Raw genomic sequence first — 17,606 nt, 5'->3', positions numbered from 1 at the left:
TATACCCATATATTTTGAAAAGCGAATAAAACTGTAAATTGAGTAGTTTTATGCATATTTCCCAGTGAAATGTTTGTTTATGCCGAAGAATTAATGCATGATCATAAAACCCATAGGTAACTTGAGTAAAAACTTACAATTCCTCACCTCGAAACACTCTTCGTTGAATATTTCACAAACAAAGTACTGTTAGCCTTACATATTAACGTCACGCAATGCCCTCTGCCAAAGAATAGTGTTCACTAGTATAATACTTTTGAAAACGGCTACAGATCGCGGATATAAGCCTGTATCAAGCCTCCCCATGTATCAATGCTCCCTAGTCTCCCCTACTCCATTCAGTTATATTTTAGCACTCGGTTGGCCATGGAAATTTGACACATTTCACTCTGTATAGTACGAAAATGTGGGGTTATGACGCTTGTCAAAACATTTTTGGGTTTTAAATCAACGCTATGTTGCCCGTTCTACGTAAAAGTTTCTGTTATTACGTATTTTATCACAATGTCGAATCTCTTCGGAAAATATGTGACGAACACATTTGAAGTTTATACAAACTGATTGAAGGCATACCAAATCCAGTTATTTGCATGGAAAATACAAGAGATCAGTGTAATATCATAATATGCACTAGCTTGAGGAGAGTTAATGTTCGTTATCTTCCTTGGCTAAAGTTTGAATACGTTACATCAGTTGTAGATTTCAAAAATATTAACCCGAAGATGAAATGCATATGATGCAGTGGTTGGGAATGGGTATCTCCCTAAGGAATTAACAGATAATTACAAGAATGTTAAATTCTTCAACAAAAATCATCTTGCATCAATATAAGTAAAAGGAATTAAAGGAAGTTTCAACTCAAAATGAACTTCACCCTTGAACAAAAATTTCACATGAATAAACAATTAACAGGACAACTGGCGCGTATTTGTGGCTGTTCATCTTAATACATTGATATAATAATAATAATTAGGTAATTATTGGTACCTTAAGATATTTACAAAGTATAGGACAAGTCAAATGAAAAATAGAAAAATCAATTTTCGGGAACTTATTCTACGATGACATTCATCGAAAATCCTGTAGTAAACTTTTCGCATTAATTCACTCGAACATAAAATTCTCAAATGCCACCACTTTTTTGAGTTTTCCAATAGAAGGAAATTCTTTGTCATCCTCTTCATTCACAATCTTTCTGATTGTGGAAATATTCAGCTGAAATATAAGTCGTTTAGATTCAAATGAAACATTATATAAATTCTCATACATTGAATATGTTCGCTACCGTCTGACGTTATGTGGATTTTAGAATATCAGGGTATAACTATTTGAATGAGCGGACCTGAATTCTAAATAGCACTTCCTGAAACCCTGTCTCTTTTCTCAATCACTTCCAGCATTTTCGTAATAAAAATTGATATTAGTTGTGGCAACGGCGTTATGACATTAACGACATTTCATGAGTGCCAACCTTACTCCGTTCTAGTTACAAAAACTTGAGAAAATTATTTCATGGCCAACTGACTGCTAAAATAAATGTGAATGGAGTATAGAAAACAGAACCCCAGTATTAATGAACTTCCAGGGATACTTACAACTTTTTTGTGTTATCGTCTATATTTCAAGAAATAAACGAAATCAAAAGGCATGGCTCTACTATTTCAAAGGACTTATCTTATTCAAATTATGTGAAAACGTTTTCATATTGATCATAAACCAAAAGTATTCTGACATTAATCCTCCATTCAACACCGAATCAGGATGTCAAACCCCAGGAAAGGATGGTGAGGTACCGTTATTTTCTATGAATCCGGAATTTCTTTACAACCATCAACCATGCCACGCGCTTCTGCTAAAGCCAAGAGCACGTCCATAGCGTCCCCACAAAGGTCCCTGATTAAAAGTCCGATAATAGCCCTGGGACGCAAACAGGTAGACAAAAAATTGTCTACCTAGTTAGGGGATTATCCCTTGAGGTCGTGATTCTTGGATTTGTACCACCAGGGGAGCACGCCGCCTAGAAAAATTAGGTACTGGTTACTGGTGAACCAACAGACAATGTGGTCAAGTTTCTTTGTATGCGTGTCTGTGCATATAAGTGCTGTCTCAACGTTGGCAAAGTTGACGTTTATTGACGCATACTATGGAAGAATAGTATAGGTTGATTTCTTTGAGATATTGCTTTGTTGTTTCAACTCATTCATGGCAGAATAGGGAAAACACTTTTTCGAAAAGTGAATACCTCATCGTTGAAAAGAATAAGCATCCTTTTTGATTGCAAGTCTTCCAAAGGATTGTCTTATCCCACAACTAACTAACTTCAGAAAATCCAATTTCTTAATCGTTACACTGAACTAATTTAGAACAGGACATAGATCGACTAGTTATTCGAAAAGCTTTTAGAACCTTATACTAGGATATATTGAAAAATTCTCAGCATACTATAGAACCAAACAAAACTTCAATGTCAAAATATTTTATTACTCAATATATATTCTCCTCTTAATTAGATACATTTATTACAGCGAACCTGCAACCACTCTAGAGCTTTAAAAAAAACCCAGCCCTCCACAGCATTTATTACCTCCTCGTTGGAAGAATATTTACGATCTTTTAAACTTTTTTTCAGTTGATGAAAGAGGTGATAGTCGGATGGAGCCAAATCTGGTGAATAAGTGGGGTGTCCTAGTAATTCAAACCCTAAATCACGAATTTTTTGCATGGCAACATGAGATTTGTGTGCAGGGGCGTTGTCCTGCAAAAACAAAACACCTTTTTCCCGTAGAGTGGTCAGTCATGTCGAATAGTAATCTCCGGTTATTGTTCTACCCTTAACCAAAAATTCAATCATGATTACTCCATGGCAATCCTAAAAAACTGAAGCAAGAACTTTTCCAGCAGATTTTTGGACACGAAATTTCTTAAGTCTTGGAGAACCAGAGTGTCGCCATTCCATCGATTGTTGCTTTGTTTCTGGATCGTAGAAATGTACCCATTCATAGTAACTATTCGGTTTAAGAAGTCTACATCGTTTTCAAATCGAGCACAGATCGAACGCGATGATTCTACCCTTGCAAGCTTTTGGCCAACATTCAAACATTTGGGGATCCATTTTACAGAAATTTTTCTGATGTCCAGATTGACGTGAACTATATAACGAACGCGTTCGTATGAAATATTCAGTGCTTCAGATATCCGTCTTAGCCCAATTTGACGGTCTGATAAAATCATGTCATGAACTGCATCGATATTTTCGGGGACTGACACAGAAACTGGCCTTCCCGATCGGTCATCATCATCAATGGAAAATTCACCTCTTTTGAAGCTTGCAGTCCAATTTTTCACGGTCGCATACGAAGGACGTTGATCACCAAGGGTATTAAGCATATCTTCGTAAATCCACTTATCTCTTAACACTTTTGAATAGATCAGGTACTTGATGAAGGCTCAATACTGAAATTTTTCGATTTTTACAATTTCGGTGGACATCTTCTTTCTTTTAATTTATTGCGTAACTCTGGTTCACTTTTTCGACCTGAAACTTCACACTGACACTTCTAATGAGTTATTGTTCGTTGCTAAGGTAACGCAATATTTTTTTTATGCATGGAACTGGTCTAGGCTAACTAGATATCAATACATCTTTGTAGTTGCTACTAAGAGTTTCTTTGAAGATGCTGTAAAAATGCTGGATGTGATACCTCTTCCAAAGGGTTGTCTTATCCCACTCCTCCCACCTTTCTTACAAGCCTTCTTCAATTAAAAATGCACCCTACGTGTAATTCATGGGTTGCTCTACCAACACCAATCCGAAAGCATGAAACCACCGAAGGACAACAACGAACAAAGTTGTAAAACTAATATTTAAACGTGACAGTCATCACAGTCGCACTTATCCCCCTCAATCGGAGTCTCGTTTTACGTAACCTCCATCGTAGTTCTATTAATTCCAGTCAGGTTCATTTAACCTCACCTTGCGCCGAAGATAAGCAAAGAAAATAGCACGGAGTGCTCACCTACGTAGGTGAGCGGTAATGAAGATATATTTAGTACCTGCCACGTGTTCGTCTGGATTATTGGAAACGCGTGCTTCTCATTAAATATTTTATTAGCGCACGAATACGCGTTTAGAATCTCAATTGCGTTCCACTTCGGTTGCCACCATGACTCAAAATTGACTTTTTCGATTGAGCGTTGACGTTCGATGCGAGATGACAGAAATCGTCAGGTCTGTTTGAACGCTCCAGTGGTCACGATCTGCTGTCGAATTTATTGCTTCATCAATTTTTATGCGTTTCGATATTGATGGGTTTGAGTTAAGATTGCGGAAAGTTGAAGGTTTTCATATGAATTCACCTTGTTTTTGCTCCTCTCCCGAATAAACGGCTTATCTGTCCATATTAGAGTGTTGAAACTCAAAACCATTTCACCCTAAGGTGGTAAAGTGTTTCGTTTCTTCTGCATAGCTATGAACTTCGTTATTTTAAATGGAACACCCTATATATTTTCACATTTTCGAATTCCTTGTCGAATTTCAATATAAGTTTGATAACACAACTATGTCTGAATTCTCAAGGGTTTTCGAGAATTTCGACTTTTTATTAATATTTTGACAGTTTGAGGTACTTACCATAGAAGACTATAATTCCGCCCCTATTCTATGTAATTGATTCAAATTTGGACTGTGTCTAGTCAATAAATGATACAATAAAAATTTTCTTTGCAAATAACCATATTATATACAGGGTCCACGAAAACGTAGATCCATTATCAAAACAGAAATTCATCAAAATCTTCACTTTTCTAAATGGCAACCCATATTTTTCCTGTTCATTCTTTGAAACAACTAAAAGCGAACAGAAAAAATGTTTAAATAATGAACGGAAAAAAAATGGGTTGCCATTTAAAAAAAATTAAGATTTTGATGAATTTCTGTTTTGATAATGGATCTACGTTTTCGTGGACCCTGTATATAATATGGTTATTTGGAAAAAAAATTTTCAGTATTTCATTTATTGACTAAACACTATCCAAATTTGAGTCAATTACATAGAATATGGACGGAGCTATAGTCCTTTATGTAAGTACCTCAAACTGTCAAAATATTAATAAAATGTCAAATTTCTCGAAAACCGTTGAGAATTCAGACATAGTTGTGTTATCAAACTCATATTTAAATTTAACAAGGAATTCAAAAATGTAAAAATATATAGGGTGTTCTTATTTGCAATAACTAGGTTGATAGCTGTGCAGAAGAAACGAAACACTTTGTATAGTTCTATTTCTCCTTTTTAGCCTTCTAGTATGATTTTTTCAACTCCTAGTCAATCTCATCGTAAACGACTATCCGAATGTTGTTAAGAATGAGGAATGAGTTAATTGCTCTTTAACACTTTCAGTTTAAATCCTTCACAAACTTGGTCCTCACTGTCCTCAGTATTTGGTTATAGAACGTCATTAAAGAAGTTTAATGTCAAAACTGTGAAACTCATTGAATCGTTTCATTATTTCAATTCGCAGACAGAAACCGAATAGCTACCAATAAAAGGATCATAAAGAATCCCTTGTAGTATACGAAGTGTCGAACACATTCAAACAACTCAATTCAACCGAAACAACTCCAAATCTACCAAAATATGAATTGATTCTAATAAATTGAATTGGAGACGTACATGGTGTTATTTTTAACACCTAATAATAAAGTTTACAGATCTAAAAAAATTGCGTGAGTAACATCTACTTAATGCTTCATATTATGTATAGTTTTATGACTCAGAGTTTCTGAGAACCCGTAAAAAAATTGAAAACTGTCTACTCGTCATCGCCTTCCAAAGGCTGTATCTTTTAAGGGAGGTCGATTTCAAAAAAACTACCCCTGCTCATTTTCATCGAGGAATCATCTCTCTTAGTTCTTCGCATTTGTTCACAGACACCCTGTATAAGCTGGGATCATCTTCGAACTTAAATTTACTCAGTAGCCGGAGATCATGCTGACATTATAGGGGAACACCCAAGATTATTTCGTTCAATTGATGAAAGCATTAAATTATCTCAACTGGTGGAAAAACACAATTTCCTGTGCAAGCGTAACGCCATGTCATTTCATCATTCACTGATTGTAGGTTATCATCCGCAGCAAAGGTCGTATCTAAAGTCAGAAAATGACGACAAATTTCAGCCGGAGAGAACAAAACAACCTTCTCATCACATCAGTAGTCGGTACTTCCATGAGATAAATCCGCGAACCGTCTAAACATCACCTCATTTTTGCATCAGTCAGTAAGGACAATGACGCACGAGGCTAGTGGGAAAGGTTAAAATCATCTGGCGAGCCTGACAAATAACGCAGGAAAGAGTCCACGTGCATGATGGACGTTCATGAACCTGGTCACGAAAATTTCGTATAATTTTATCTACTCCTGCTACTGGCACGTGTCGTCCGTCCATTTATCCATATCATGGGATAGATAAGATTTGTCGAAATATCGAAAAAACGTACGATGCTATATCGGGTTTCGATAACACCAAATATACTGAACAGTGCACGTAAATAACTATGGAAAAACCAATTTCTTGATCGTTACATTCAGATCGACTAGTTTTGTGAAAAGTCTATTAGGATATTGAAGAGGTACAAACGAAAAGAGAGTGTGTGATTTTAAGGAAAAAAGGCCTATAAACATGGGACCGCAAACGATGCGTTTTCGAGATACAGGGTGTTGAAGTTAAAATTTTTTTCAAGTTTTTCTCTTATAGTATCTACACTTCACAAGATATTCAACTGAAATTTGGCATAGATATTCTAATCGATAGTTCACACCATGTGACATGCCAATTTCGATGGCAAATCTACAGGGTGTTATTTTTCTGGAACACTGTCCCCTATTTTCCTCCAGAACTTTTTTTGGTGAGCCACTGTTAATTTGAAAAAAATTAAGAAGAAGCTTTGTTGTTATACCGAACTTTTTGGTCTCTTCTGGTTTTGTCGTATCTACTACCGATTTCGAGAAAAAAAATTTTAAACGATCCTCCCGAAAATCCCACAAAAATTCAGTTAGTAAGCTGGGGTGAATAATAACATTGTTAGTTTTGGCACATCAATTTAATCCAAAAATTCAAACTTAACACCCTATATCTCGAAAACGAAAAGTCCTATATTTATGGGACTTTCTTTTATTACTTAAGTAATCTCTTCATTTGTACCTCCAATTTAGGAATATCCTGTAGTTGCTATACAGTTTTATTAGAGATGCTGCGAAAATGTAGGATAGGATTCCTTGTCTGAGAACCTGGGGTCAAATATGCACCTCTTTTGGGATGCGAAAGATCGAAAATGGGAACTTTTTTACGTTTTCGTTTATAAAATTTCTGAACAAGAAAATGAGGCATACGCCTACGTTTTGGTGGTGCTTCTACCCCCTTAAAATCACGCCAACTTCTCGCAAGATTCAAATTTGTTGCTGGAAACCTCATTCTATAAAACCTTGGAGTGCTTTTTAATGAAGGTATCGTCGTTATAATCTTAAATTTCAAAAAAAACTCTCTTGCTTTCAATTTCATCGAAGAAAACGTTAGAAAAGACCTTATTTGTGGCACCACGTTTCTTCAGGAATCATTGTAGTCACGGCCTGTATTTTTTCAGTCCGCTGTATATAATTTTTCGTCCTCTATGGCTCTTCCAAAAGCCCCAAGTCAACGATTTGGTTCTAACTTTCTCAAATAAAAATGAAATGGCCATATACACCTGCTATATATGTACAGGGAGTACTAGTTTTCGAGTTTATTCAACACTTTTTCCGTTCTTGGAGGGAGTTATGGGCTTCTGAAATTTTTCGAGGGATTATGAGGAGAAGATCTTTGATATGCACTAAAGGTCAAAGTGAATGAAAAATAAAAGCAAACACGTTGCAAAAAATATACATATATTCATATAAATATCTCAACTTAACAGTACAAGACGCTGTCTTGGAAGACTTCATGATCTTGTTGCTATATAAGGCACATAAATTCCAATTCTCTCCTCAAAAATATAATATATGTATTTACATATGACATCTTATTTACAATATATACATTCTCGCAATCAAATATACAAATTTCCCGAAAAATAAGAGCTCCAATCGTGAAGTACCGACTCGTTGGGTGATTCACAAAACCTGTCAAGTAATGCAATCCAACGAGTAAGCTATACAGTTTCGTTTAATGGAATTTAGATTGTATAAGTTTATCGAATTGATACTCTATCACAGAGACTTGAATCCAGAAGAAAGGCTTCCAAAATTATATCTAGAGGAACCTTCACACAACTATCACAACCATAAAAATCACATCGGAGATAGTCACCAAGGTCTCCAAGGTTTCTCGACGACTGGCTGCTCGTTCTTCCTCATCACCAACGATAGCGGTCTAGGTTGGTAACAGTGGTCGACTATAGGTTCTGGCGACGCGCTCAGAGAGTAATTGGAGGATCCACTGGAAGCTGAGTGCGTAGAGGAAGTTCTCTGAGGTATGGGGACCAAAAGAGGCAACGGGGAGGTGTTTGTGGTCCTGGTGTGGGTCTGGGTAGCGGAAGTGGGCAGAACCAAGGCCAGATCACCGTTTGGCAGTCTCGTAGGCACCAACTGCACACCACCGACGCTCCCGTTGCTGAAAATGATGCCGTTGCCGTGTTGTACCTGCTCCAGACTGGCGCCGTTGTTCGGAAGGATGTGGACCTGGACCTGGGCCACTTCCTGCGATTTCTGGTTCTGGTTCAGGCAGTTGGTTAGGTGCTGCAGCAACCGCCTGCGTACAGTGGGGTCCAGCCCTGAGAACCGACCAACCTCGGTCACACACTCGCTGAATCCGGCCCTGAATTTGTTGAGGACTGCAGGGTCGGTGGCGGCAGACATGGCGACCTGCTGACTCTGGAGGTTTTGCAAGTGTTTGACCGTCATTTCCAGGATGTCGGCCTTTTCCAGTTTGGAATGTCGGGCGGGCTGTAACAAAAGAATAATGAATTGGTGTTTGGTTAAGGAGTGAAGAATTTTTCGGCTCGTTATTTCCAATGAAGAACCTTCGTTTTGGAGCACTCGAAATAGGTTTTTTTTCATTAATTATAGGCGTTAGAGATAGCCTTTCATTCATGCAAGATGTTTGAAAAAACCCACGTTCTCAAAGTACTAATTGTTGCCAAAAGCATTTTTTTTAATGGCAACCCATAATTTTTTCTGTTCATTATTTGAAACAACTAAAAGCGAACAAAAAATGTTTAAATAATGAAAAGAAAGAAAATATGGGTTGCCATTTAAAAAAATTAAGATTTTGATGAATTTCTGTTTAGATAATGGATTTAAGTTTTCGTGGACCCTGTATATAATATGGTTACTTACAAAGAAAATTTTTAGTGCATCATTTATTGACTAGACACAGTCTAAATTTGAATCAATTACATAGAAAAGGGACGGAGCTATAGTCCTTTATGTAAGTACCTCAAACTGTCAAAATATTAATAAAAAGTCAAATTTCGCGAAAACCGTTGAGAATTCAGACATAAATGTCTTATCAAACTCATATTCAAATTCAACAAGGAATTCAAAAATGTAAAAATATATAAGGTGTTTCATTTAAACTAACGAAGTTGATAGCTGTGCAGAAGAAACGAAACACTTTGTATAGTTCTAAATAATTTTAGGAGATGCACTACTTAAAAAGAGGAAAGTTTTATTTGAAACTTTTTTTTGTAAAGTTAATAGAATTAGAGTAATCGACCGCTGCCCCATAGTGCGGACATCCTGTATAACTCTGAAACTATTGAACGGATTTCACCCCTCAATGAATTCAACGAGCAAAACGTTGTATAAACTATCTCAAAATCTTTCAAGCCTCATTGGAAACAACAAACCAAGGAGCCGGAACCACGGATTCAAGCAATCAATTAACACTTACGTCTTTCTTCATGGCGTCCAAAATGAGCGTTTTCAGCTCGTTCAGGCAGTTGTTGATGCGGGCTCTTCTCCTCTTCTCCATGATTGGCTTGTTACTCTGAAAAAGAGAAAGGACGTGTTGAGCGTGGGAAACAGGCACAGAGAGACGGAGGCATCAAGAGGCAGATCAAGGCATCATTCAATGCCGCAATAATTACGGTAATGATTCCGACAGTGCACCGCTGTAGAAAGAGCCACACGAGCTAGGCGGTGTTGAGCTTCTGGTCAAAGCTGCATTCGAAACCAGCAGATGTTTAAAAGAGCCGAGAAGGCAAGTTAACACTGGAGTTTGGCTCTTTGGTACGATGAGTTTGCACCAATATACAACCTGAAGTGTGCTTCAGGACGAATTATACAGGGTGAGTCTTTGAATCGAACAAATATTGTAACTGTAGATTCTTGAGGTCAAAAGAAACACTTTTTTCCTATACCTATCATTTTTTCCAATTCGGCCCTGATAAAAAGATATAGCCATTTTAAGTTTTCCTAATGAGATGTGCCACCCCTGGAAAAACAAAATTACGTTCAGGCTGAATCTGTGACACTACACATCTGTAAATCTTTCAATCAGAGTGTGTACCCAATTCTTCATATTTCACAAATACTTTTTCAATTTTTGAACATCAAATTACTCGAAAACGACGCATTAAACGAAAAAATATGAAGAATACTTTTATTTTACAAAACGTCCAAATATTCATTAGATAGCGCCCATCTTAGTTTCAAGAGATGGGTTCATTGAATTTTTGGTATTTTTATGGTATGTAATGGTCATAATGAGAAAACTGGAAGACGTGGGTGTTATTTTGTGTTCGAAAAAGATCAAAAGAACAAGTCAAAAACTATATTCCAAAATTCAATTCATTCGATTAAACTGTTTGTGAGATAGAACTAAAAATAATTTTTTTTTTAGGTTTTTCAACAGCCTGTATCTTTTGAACCGAGCCGATTCGGAAAAAATGTTAAGGGAAAAAAGTGTTTATTTTGACCTCAAGAAGCTATTGTTAAAATATTTGTACGAGTCAAATACTCACCCTGTATAAAGCTATTGTTTGTAGCTGGGATTTCGAGAACCGCAATTCATGGAATATCACAATATGCCATCTGAAAAAGATCTCCGAATCCGAACATTTTCTGTATCTCTGATACTCTGATTCGATCATTGCACACGTAAATAAAGACAAAAATAACCTGTATTATAAGAAGTTCTTATCGCTTTGTCTAATCTAAAAAAAAATATTAACGAAAATTACCTCTTTCCGCTTTATTCTACATAAAATGTCTTGGAAAGTATTGAAAGAATCGTTTCACGATAAATTGAACAGTCGTAGTACAGAATTGAAAAATGTATACGTATACAAAATCAGGAAAAACCTCTTAAGATAGGCTCTGAAACAAAGAATCTAGTGGAAAATTGTCGATAAAAAGATGTAGTCCGAACCATCGGACTGTTAATTATTGTTGTACATAATTAAAGGGCTGATCTATTTTACAAACGGCATTTGGAAGTAGTTCCTCTCTCAGGTGAAAATACAAAATGAATACAATAATATCTACTTGCAGATGCCGTTTACCAGATAACACCCTTTGATTCCCTACCAAAACTAGATTTTCACAGAATATCTCTGGTCAAATCTAGATATATCATTTGAAAACAATATAACAAGTCGAATTAGTAAAAAGGCAGAAGAAAATTTAATGAGAAAATGAGCTTTTCACCAAAGATAGCCCCATTCTCGACTTTTCTTACAAGGAAAATATTTCGCAAACAATTGACTTATGCAATGTCTATCAGATAATGATATTTATCATTATTATCGGAAAACTACGCGTTTGACTCGATTCATCAACCAGAAATGACGTTGGAATTATTACGATAAACTTGAAGCGCAATATTTGGAGTAGAAATTTAATCTATGGCGTTTCACAGAACAGTGAACACGCTTCTATTTTGTCGCAGACACAGAATAAAGAGTGGAGGAAGTAATCACTATAGCTAGAAGGAAGCCTTTTCTCCTCATACCCAAGCAGTCCTTCAAGTATACTCGGAAGCATTTGACTAGTTGACCGACGCCGGCGTTCGGTCTCCGGTCGTATGGAGCAGTCGGCTAAAGGATAAATAAGACGAGCGAGATAACAGATCTGCTGGCATTTGATCGATCTATTTTCGTTTTCATGCCAATTTGAACAGGCAAACCGCCAGTTTTTCCCCGTTAGGCCAGTCGTTTATTTCGAAAAGTCGCACGTGACTCGGACCATCGGAGAGAGATTGGTCCAGTTGGTATTTTCTGGCAGGTAACGATTTTTTTTCGTAATCGTGTCGAAGTGATCCGGGACATAAATATTTCTTGGCGTTGAATCGACGTTATAATTCATCTGGGACAAATTTAATATTCGATAATTGGAAATGAGGAAGGTATTGACGTGAATTCAAGATAGAAATTTCCGAAAATACGGAATCAATCGAGTTAAAAAATAGTATTTGGCTTTGAAATGATGTTTTGGAAATCCGTACAAAATTTGAACATTATCCTACGATAAATTTCCGAGATACAGAATTTATTGTTTTGTCTCTATATAGTGATCCCCAGAGATTACACATACAGAGTGAGTCTTTGACTTGTACAGGATGGGCAAAATTCGTTGTCTACTGAAGGGATCTCGAGAACTATAGCAGCTAGAAGAAAACGGACGAAACATTCTCGAGCTCTTTTTTCTTGACTAATCCAAAACTGAAAACAGATCCAGCCTAACGTTCATAGATTTTGAGTTATGAACGAAAATTGAAAAATTGTCATTTTCAATGAAGCTGAATAACTCTCTTGTTTGAACTCATATTCGAAATCCGTTGTTACATTCTACAGACACTTTTTTATGAGGAATACGAATATGATATTATTAAATTTTTTGATCCAGTCATTTTCGAAATACGAGAGGGATTTCTGATTTTTCAAATGTAAACTATAGTTGAAAGTTCTTTCATTCTGCTGCAATTTTTTTGCTGATTTCAAAAATGTATCATATGTCGCTATTCACATGAATATAACATAAGAAAAAAAATTCAATACTTTTTCCTCATTTTCGATTCACTGTTGAATTTTTAGTAGGCTGGCGTAACCATAGCGACCGTTAAAAATTCATTATGGTTTGTGAACTCCACATAATCCTATGTGAACTCAACCTTCTATTATAGGAATCAGCGACTGTTGAATAATTATTTCTTTTATATATCAATATAGAGATCGATATCCTTCAGAAGAGAGCAAAAGACTTTCCTCTGATTGTTAATAAAGAAAATTTATTCAATTATCGTTTTTCTATTGATGAAAGAAACTAAATGAGTGAGTAATATAAATAAAATACGATAGCTATCTATACTTATAATTTTTACAAAAGTAAATAGGTACGTCTGTCAACGGTAGTATTCGATTTGTGAACCATCGTAAGATAAGCATGCCAAACATCGCGAGAACAAACGATTAATCATCGAAATATTTATTGAGCAATCCGTGATTCCAATCATAGAGGCTCAGGTTCACAAAATATAATGCATATTCAACGGTTGCTATGGTGAGCTAGCCTACTTATAATTCAACAGAGAGTCGAAAAGTAGGAAAAAGTACTAAATTTTTTTTTCTTGTTGTTATATTCATGTGAATAGCGACATATGATACATTTTTGAAATCAGCAAAAAAAATGCAGCAAGATGAAAGAACTTTCAACTATAGTTTACATTCGAAAAATCAAAAATCCCTGTAGTATCTCGAAAATGGCTGTATCAAAAAATTTAATAATATCATATTCGAATTCCTCATAAAAAAGTGCCTGTAGAATGTAACAACGGATTTCGAATACGAGTTCAAATAAGCGAGTTATTCAGCTTCATTGAAAATAACAATTTCTCAATTTTCGTTCATAACGCAAAATCTATGAACGTTAGGCTGGATCTGTTTTCAGTTTTGGATTAGTCAAGAAAAAAGAGCTCGAGAATGTGCCGTCCGTTTTCTTCTGGTTGCTATAGTTCTCGAGATCCCTTCAGTAGACAACGAATTTTGCCCACCCTGTACATATATTTTAACAGAAGATTCAAAGAAACACTTTTTTCCCTTACTATTTTTTCCAATTAGACTGGAAAATATACAGGCTTTTGAAAATCAAAAAAAAAATGCAAATATCAGTTGAATCCCACAAACGACTTTATTGAAAGGAATGAATTTCGGAGTATAGTTTTCTATTGATGTAATAAATCTTCTCCGAACACATTATGACCATTACATACCATAAAAATACCAGAAATTCGAAGAACCTAACCCTCAAAAATGACTATTTGACCTTTTTGGAAAATGAAAGTATTCCTCATACTTTCTAGTATAATGCGCAGTTTCAGAGTAATTTGATATTAAAAAATATCTGTGAAATTCGAAAATACATAAGATTTCAGGAGATTTAATTGGACCAAAACGAGAATTCAGAGAGCAGACAGGGTCAGTAAATACCAGAGATAACATCAAAGCGTTTTCAACATTTGAAAAATAATTTTTTGGAGGGCTCTACTTCCCAGATTACAAAGCAGTTAATTCTTCCAGAAGCCTTTAACGACGTCGATAAAATTTCGAACTTCTCTCATTTATAATAATTTTCAAAATCAATCGAATAGTACGCGTACGTGAGCATTCTATCAGCAGTTCGTATCTAATTCTTGACCTAAGATAATCCTGTTACATATTTCACGGCGGTTACATTTTTCCAACTATCCTCATCCTGTTTTGAATATGTAAAATCGCGTGATGCCTCTCATCACAGTTATCTCCAGACGGGTTTAAGTATCTCGCGACAAACAATCGTCTGAAGATAAACTGTAACGTCTCGATTATTAATAATTGAGTGCTCCAGAGAGTCCTTCATGCGTGCAAAGTGTGAAGAGGGTCGAGACATCAAGGACGTGAAAATTAAGCATAAAAAAAGGTGCCAGTTTTACTAATTAGTCTGTTATTCAAAGTACCCCTTTTCAATTTTTCCTGTATTTCGTAATTATATACAGGATGAGTCTTTGACTCGTACAAATATTATAAGAGTAGATTTTTGAGGTCAAGAGAAACACTTTTTTCCTATACCAGTTTTTCCGAATCGGCCCTGATAAAAAGATATAGCCATTTTAAGATTTCATAATGAGCTGTGCCACCCCTGGAAGAACAAAATAACCTTCAGAATAACTAGCTAAATCTGTGACACTAAATTTCTGGGGATCTGGAGAAATAGAAGATAACTTTTATTTTTCAAAACTTTCAAATATTCGTTAGATAGCGTCAAACTTAGTTTCAAGAATTGGTTCTTCGAATTTTCGATATTTTTATGGTACGTAATGGTCATAATGAGAAAACTGGAAGACGTGGGTGATATTCATTTCATTCGATAAAACCGTTTGTGAGATAGGACTAAAAAATAACATTTTTTTGGTTTTTCAACAGCCTGTTTCTTTCAAACCGAGCCGATTCGCAAAAAATGGTAAAGGAAAAAAATGTTTCTTTCGATCTCAAGAATCTACTGTTAAAATATTTGTACAAGTTAAATACACGCCCTTTACAGGATGGCCCACATAGACAAAAATTTTTCGAGTTGATTTTCTTAAATCGCGAATTTCATTCAAATTCGAAACTTTTTTCGCGAATTTAAGATTAAAAAAATACCATACCAATGATTGAGTGGGATACTATCGTGATAGTGAGAATATACAGGGTGTAAATGAATAGTTGCGAAAAAATTAGGAGGGTATTTCCTTGTCAAAAGAATAGCGAGGGATTGAAAATTGCAGATTCTATCTTTAGGGGGCTATATGAGGGACCAGCACTATTTTTTGTCAAGGAATCACCCCCCAAATTTTTTCGCAACTATTCATTTACCTAAACCTTGTAAAGAGGCTAACACGAAGGCTAAGATGAATCATATCAGGGAGATAGAAGGTAAATTTCAAAGAAGAAATATCTCTCAATTCAGACCTTCTCATGCAAATTAATCCACGATTGGAAAAACAGAAAAACTCCAAAATTTGTTTTTTGAGGACTCAAAAATATGTCTGGGTAAAATTATTCACTTCACAAAAATCAATTTGAATATCTCAGATAAGAACAGTCAATTTTGTGGATCTTTTTTCCACAAACTGTTCGAATTCTGCTCTGAATGATCTATCAGTAAGACTGATGCGAAATATCAACGTATAGCCCATACAGAAAGTGCGGTTCATATATGAAAAAAAAAAAATCAACGAAAATTTTAAAGTGTTTCTGGTACGCATTCAAAATTCCAGCTCTCTTCATCGTCAGAAATATGATAGCCATTAACCTAATGAAAATTTCAATGCGGTTCAAATAATTACTGCCAATTTGCGAAAACCTTGTGTTAAGTACCACGAAACTCATCGAATAACAAGTCCGGTTCGATTGTTACAATTTCACCAGGTCTTCCTGTAACATCCAAGTAATTCAGCGCAATTTGCAAGGAAGCGTTAATTTATTCAAACAACAAGTGCGTCAATGCATTCATTGTTAGATACGTACGTACACGATTTTACAATTTTCCAGGGAAATTTTCCAACGAATTATTTTTAGAAAGCACGGTTTTCCCCGATAAAAAATTTTGAAAATAACTCGATTAGAGTTCCATTCGAATATTTCCATGAAATAATTAAAAATTTATCGTGAAATTAAAATGTCAACATCGACGAAAATTTGCTACCGAATTATTTCGCATTGAATGAAGCTTGATACCTTAGAAAAATTATATAAAATTTTTTCAACTTACCCTGCGATTGTCGCTCGCTTTTTTGACTCCGTGTAATCCATTTTCGGAAGGGTTAATAGTGGTTGAAGTCGGCTGCACCATATTGTCAATATATCACAAGTAAACACAGTTCGGCACTCAATTTATTTATTCAAGTAAACTCGAAGGGGCTGTCGTGTAAAAACCCTCGAATCACAACGCAAAAAGTCGCGATCGCTGAAACTTCGACGATCGTGTGCCGCTTGCTGTGCACGCGCTGATCCTCCGTTCAGAGCACTTAACGCTCGCCGGCATAAACGAAAATGATTACAAGAGTCCGGTTCGGTCGGGCTCACGCTCAACACGCTCGTCTGTTTGGTAGTGATTTTGGAGAGGGGGGTCACTTGTTCCCTTCGACTTGCGTCCTGCACCTTGTTTGAAGTTTTACCGACTCCAGGTATGCTGACGAAAAATATACCGATAGGATATGGTTTCCAGTGAATAACTGCCTCATAAGATCATCGAGATTGAAAGGGTGCAGGCTGTCACTTTTATTCTAATGCGAGTTCAGTTAAATTCATCGTCAAGTAGGCTGTGGGACACTGAAGGTTGATAGTCTGTGTCTGAACTTGATTGTTTGACTGAGTCACTTCATGGTCCCGAAATGATAATAATTCAACAATAATTACATCACCCTATAATGCAATGCGATTAATGGGACAAAATTAGGAGATCCCTTTTTTGTTTTTTGCCAGTAGGCTCACTCTTTTGGGGTTACAGTCCCCTGAATTTCACCCCTGAAAGTAGTCTTTTCTTTTCATACCAGAGTTTTATGGTATGCGAAATATCATCACAATAGTGCCATCGACATTGGCTATGGACACT

General features: G+C 36.0%; 2 protein-coding genes across 2 annotated transcripts in view; both read right to left on the bottom strand.

Moving 5' to 3' along the window:
- The window catches only part of LOC123314196 (acetylcholine receptor subunit alpha-like 2), a 65,765-nt gene that overhangs the window by 41,947 nt on the left and 6,212 nt on the right, over positions 1–17,606 (bottom strand). The gene's annotated exons all lie outside the window — the stretch shown is intronic.
- Positions 7,906–17,314, bottom strand: LOC123314199 (protein hairy). The gene is made up of 3 exons (XM_044899330.1): positions 16,764–17,314; positions 9,928–10,023; positions 7,906–8,978 (listed from the first exon to the last, which is right to left on the bottom strand). The coding sequence occupies exons 1-3, from the start codon at positions 16,842–16,844 to the stop codon at positions 8,340–8,342; spliced, it is 816 nt and encodes a 271-aa protein (XP_044755265.1). The 5' UTR covers positions 16,845–17,314; the 3' UTR covers positions 7,906–8,339.

Source organism: Coccinella septempunctata, chromosome 5 (genome assembly GCF_907165205.1).
Source record: "Coccinella septempunctata chromosome 5, icCocSept1.1, whole genome shotgun sequence".
In the NCBI taxonomy this organism is placed as follows: Eukaryota; Metazoa; Arthropoda; class Insecta; order Coleoptera; family Coccinellidae; genus Coccinella; species Coccinella septempunctata.
This window is presented reverse-complemented; position numbering and strand designations above follow the sequence as displayed.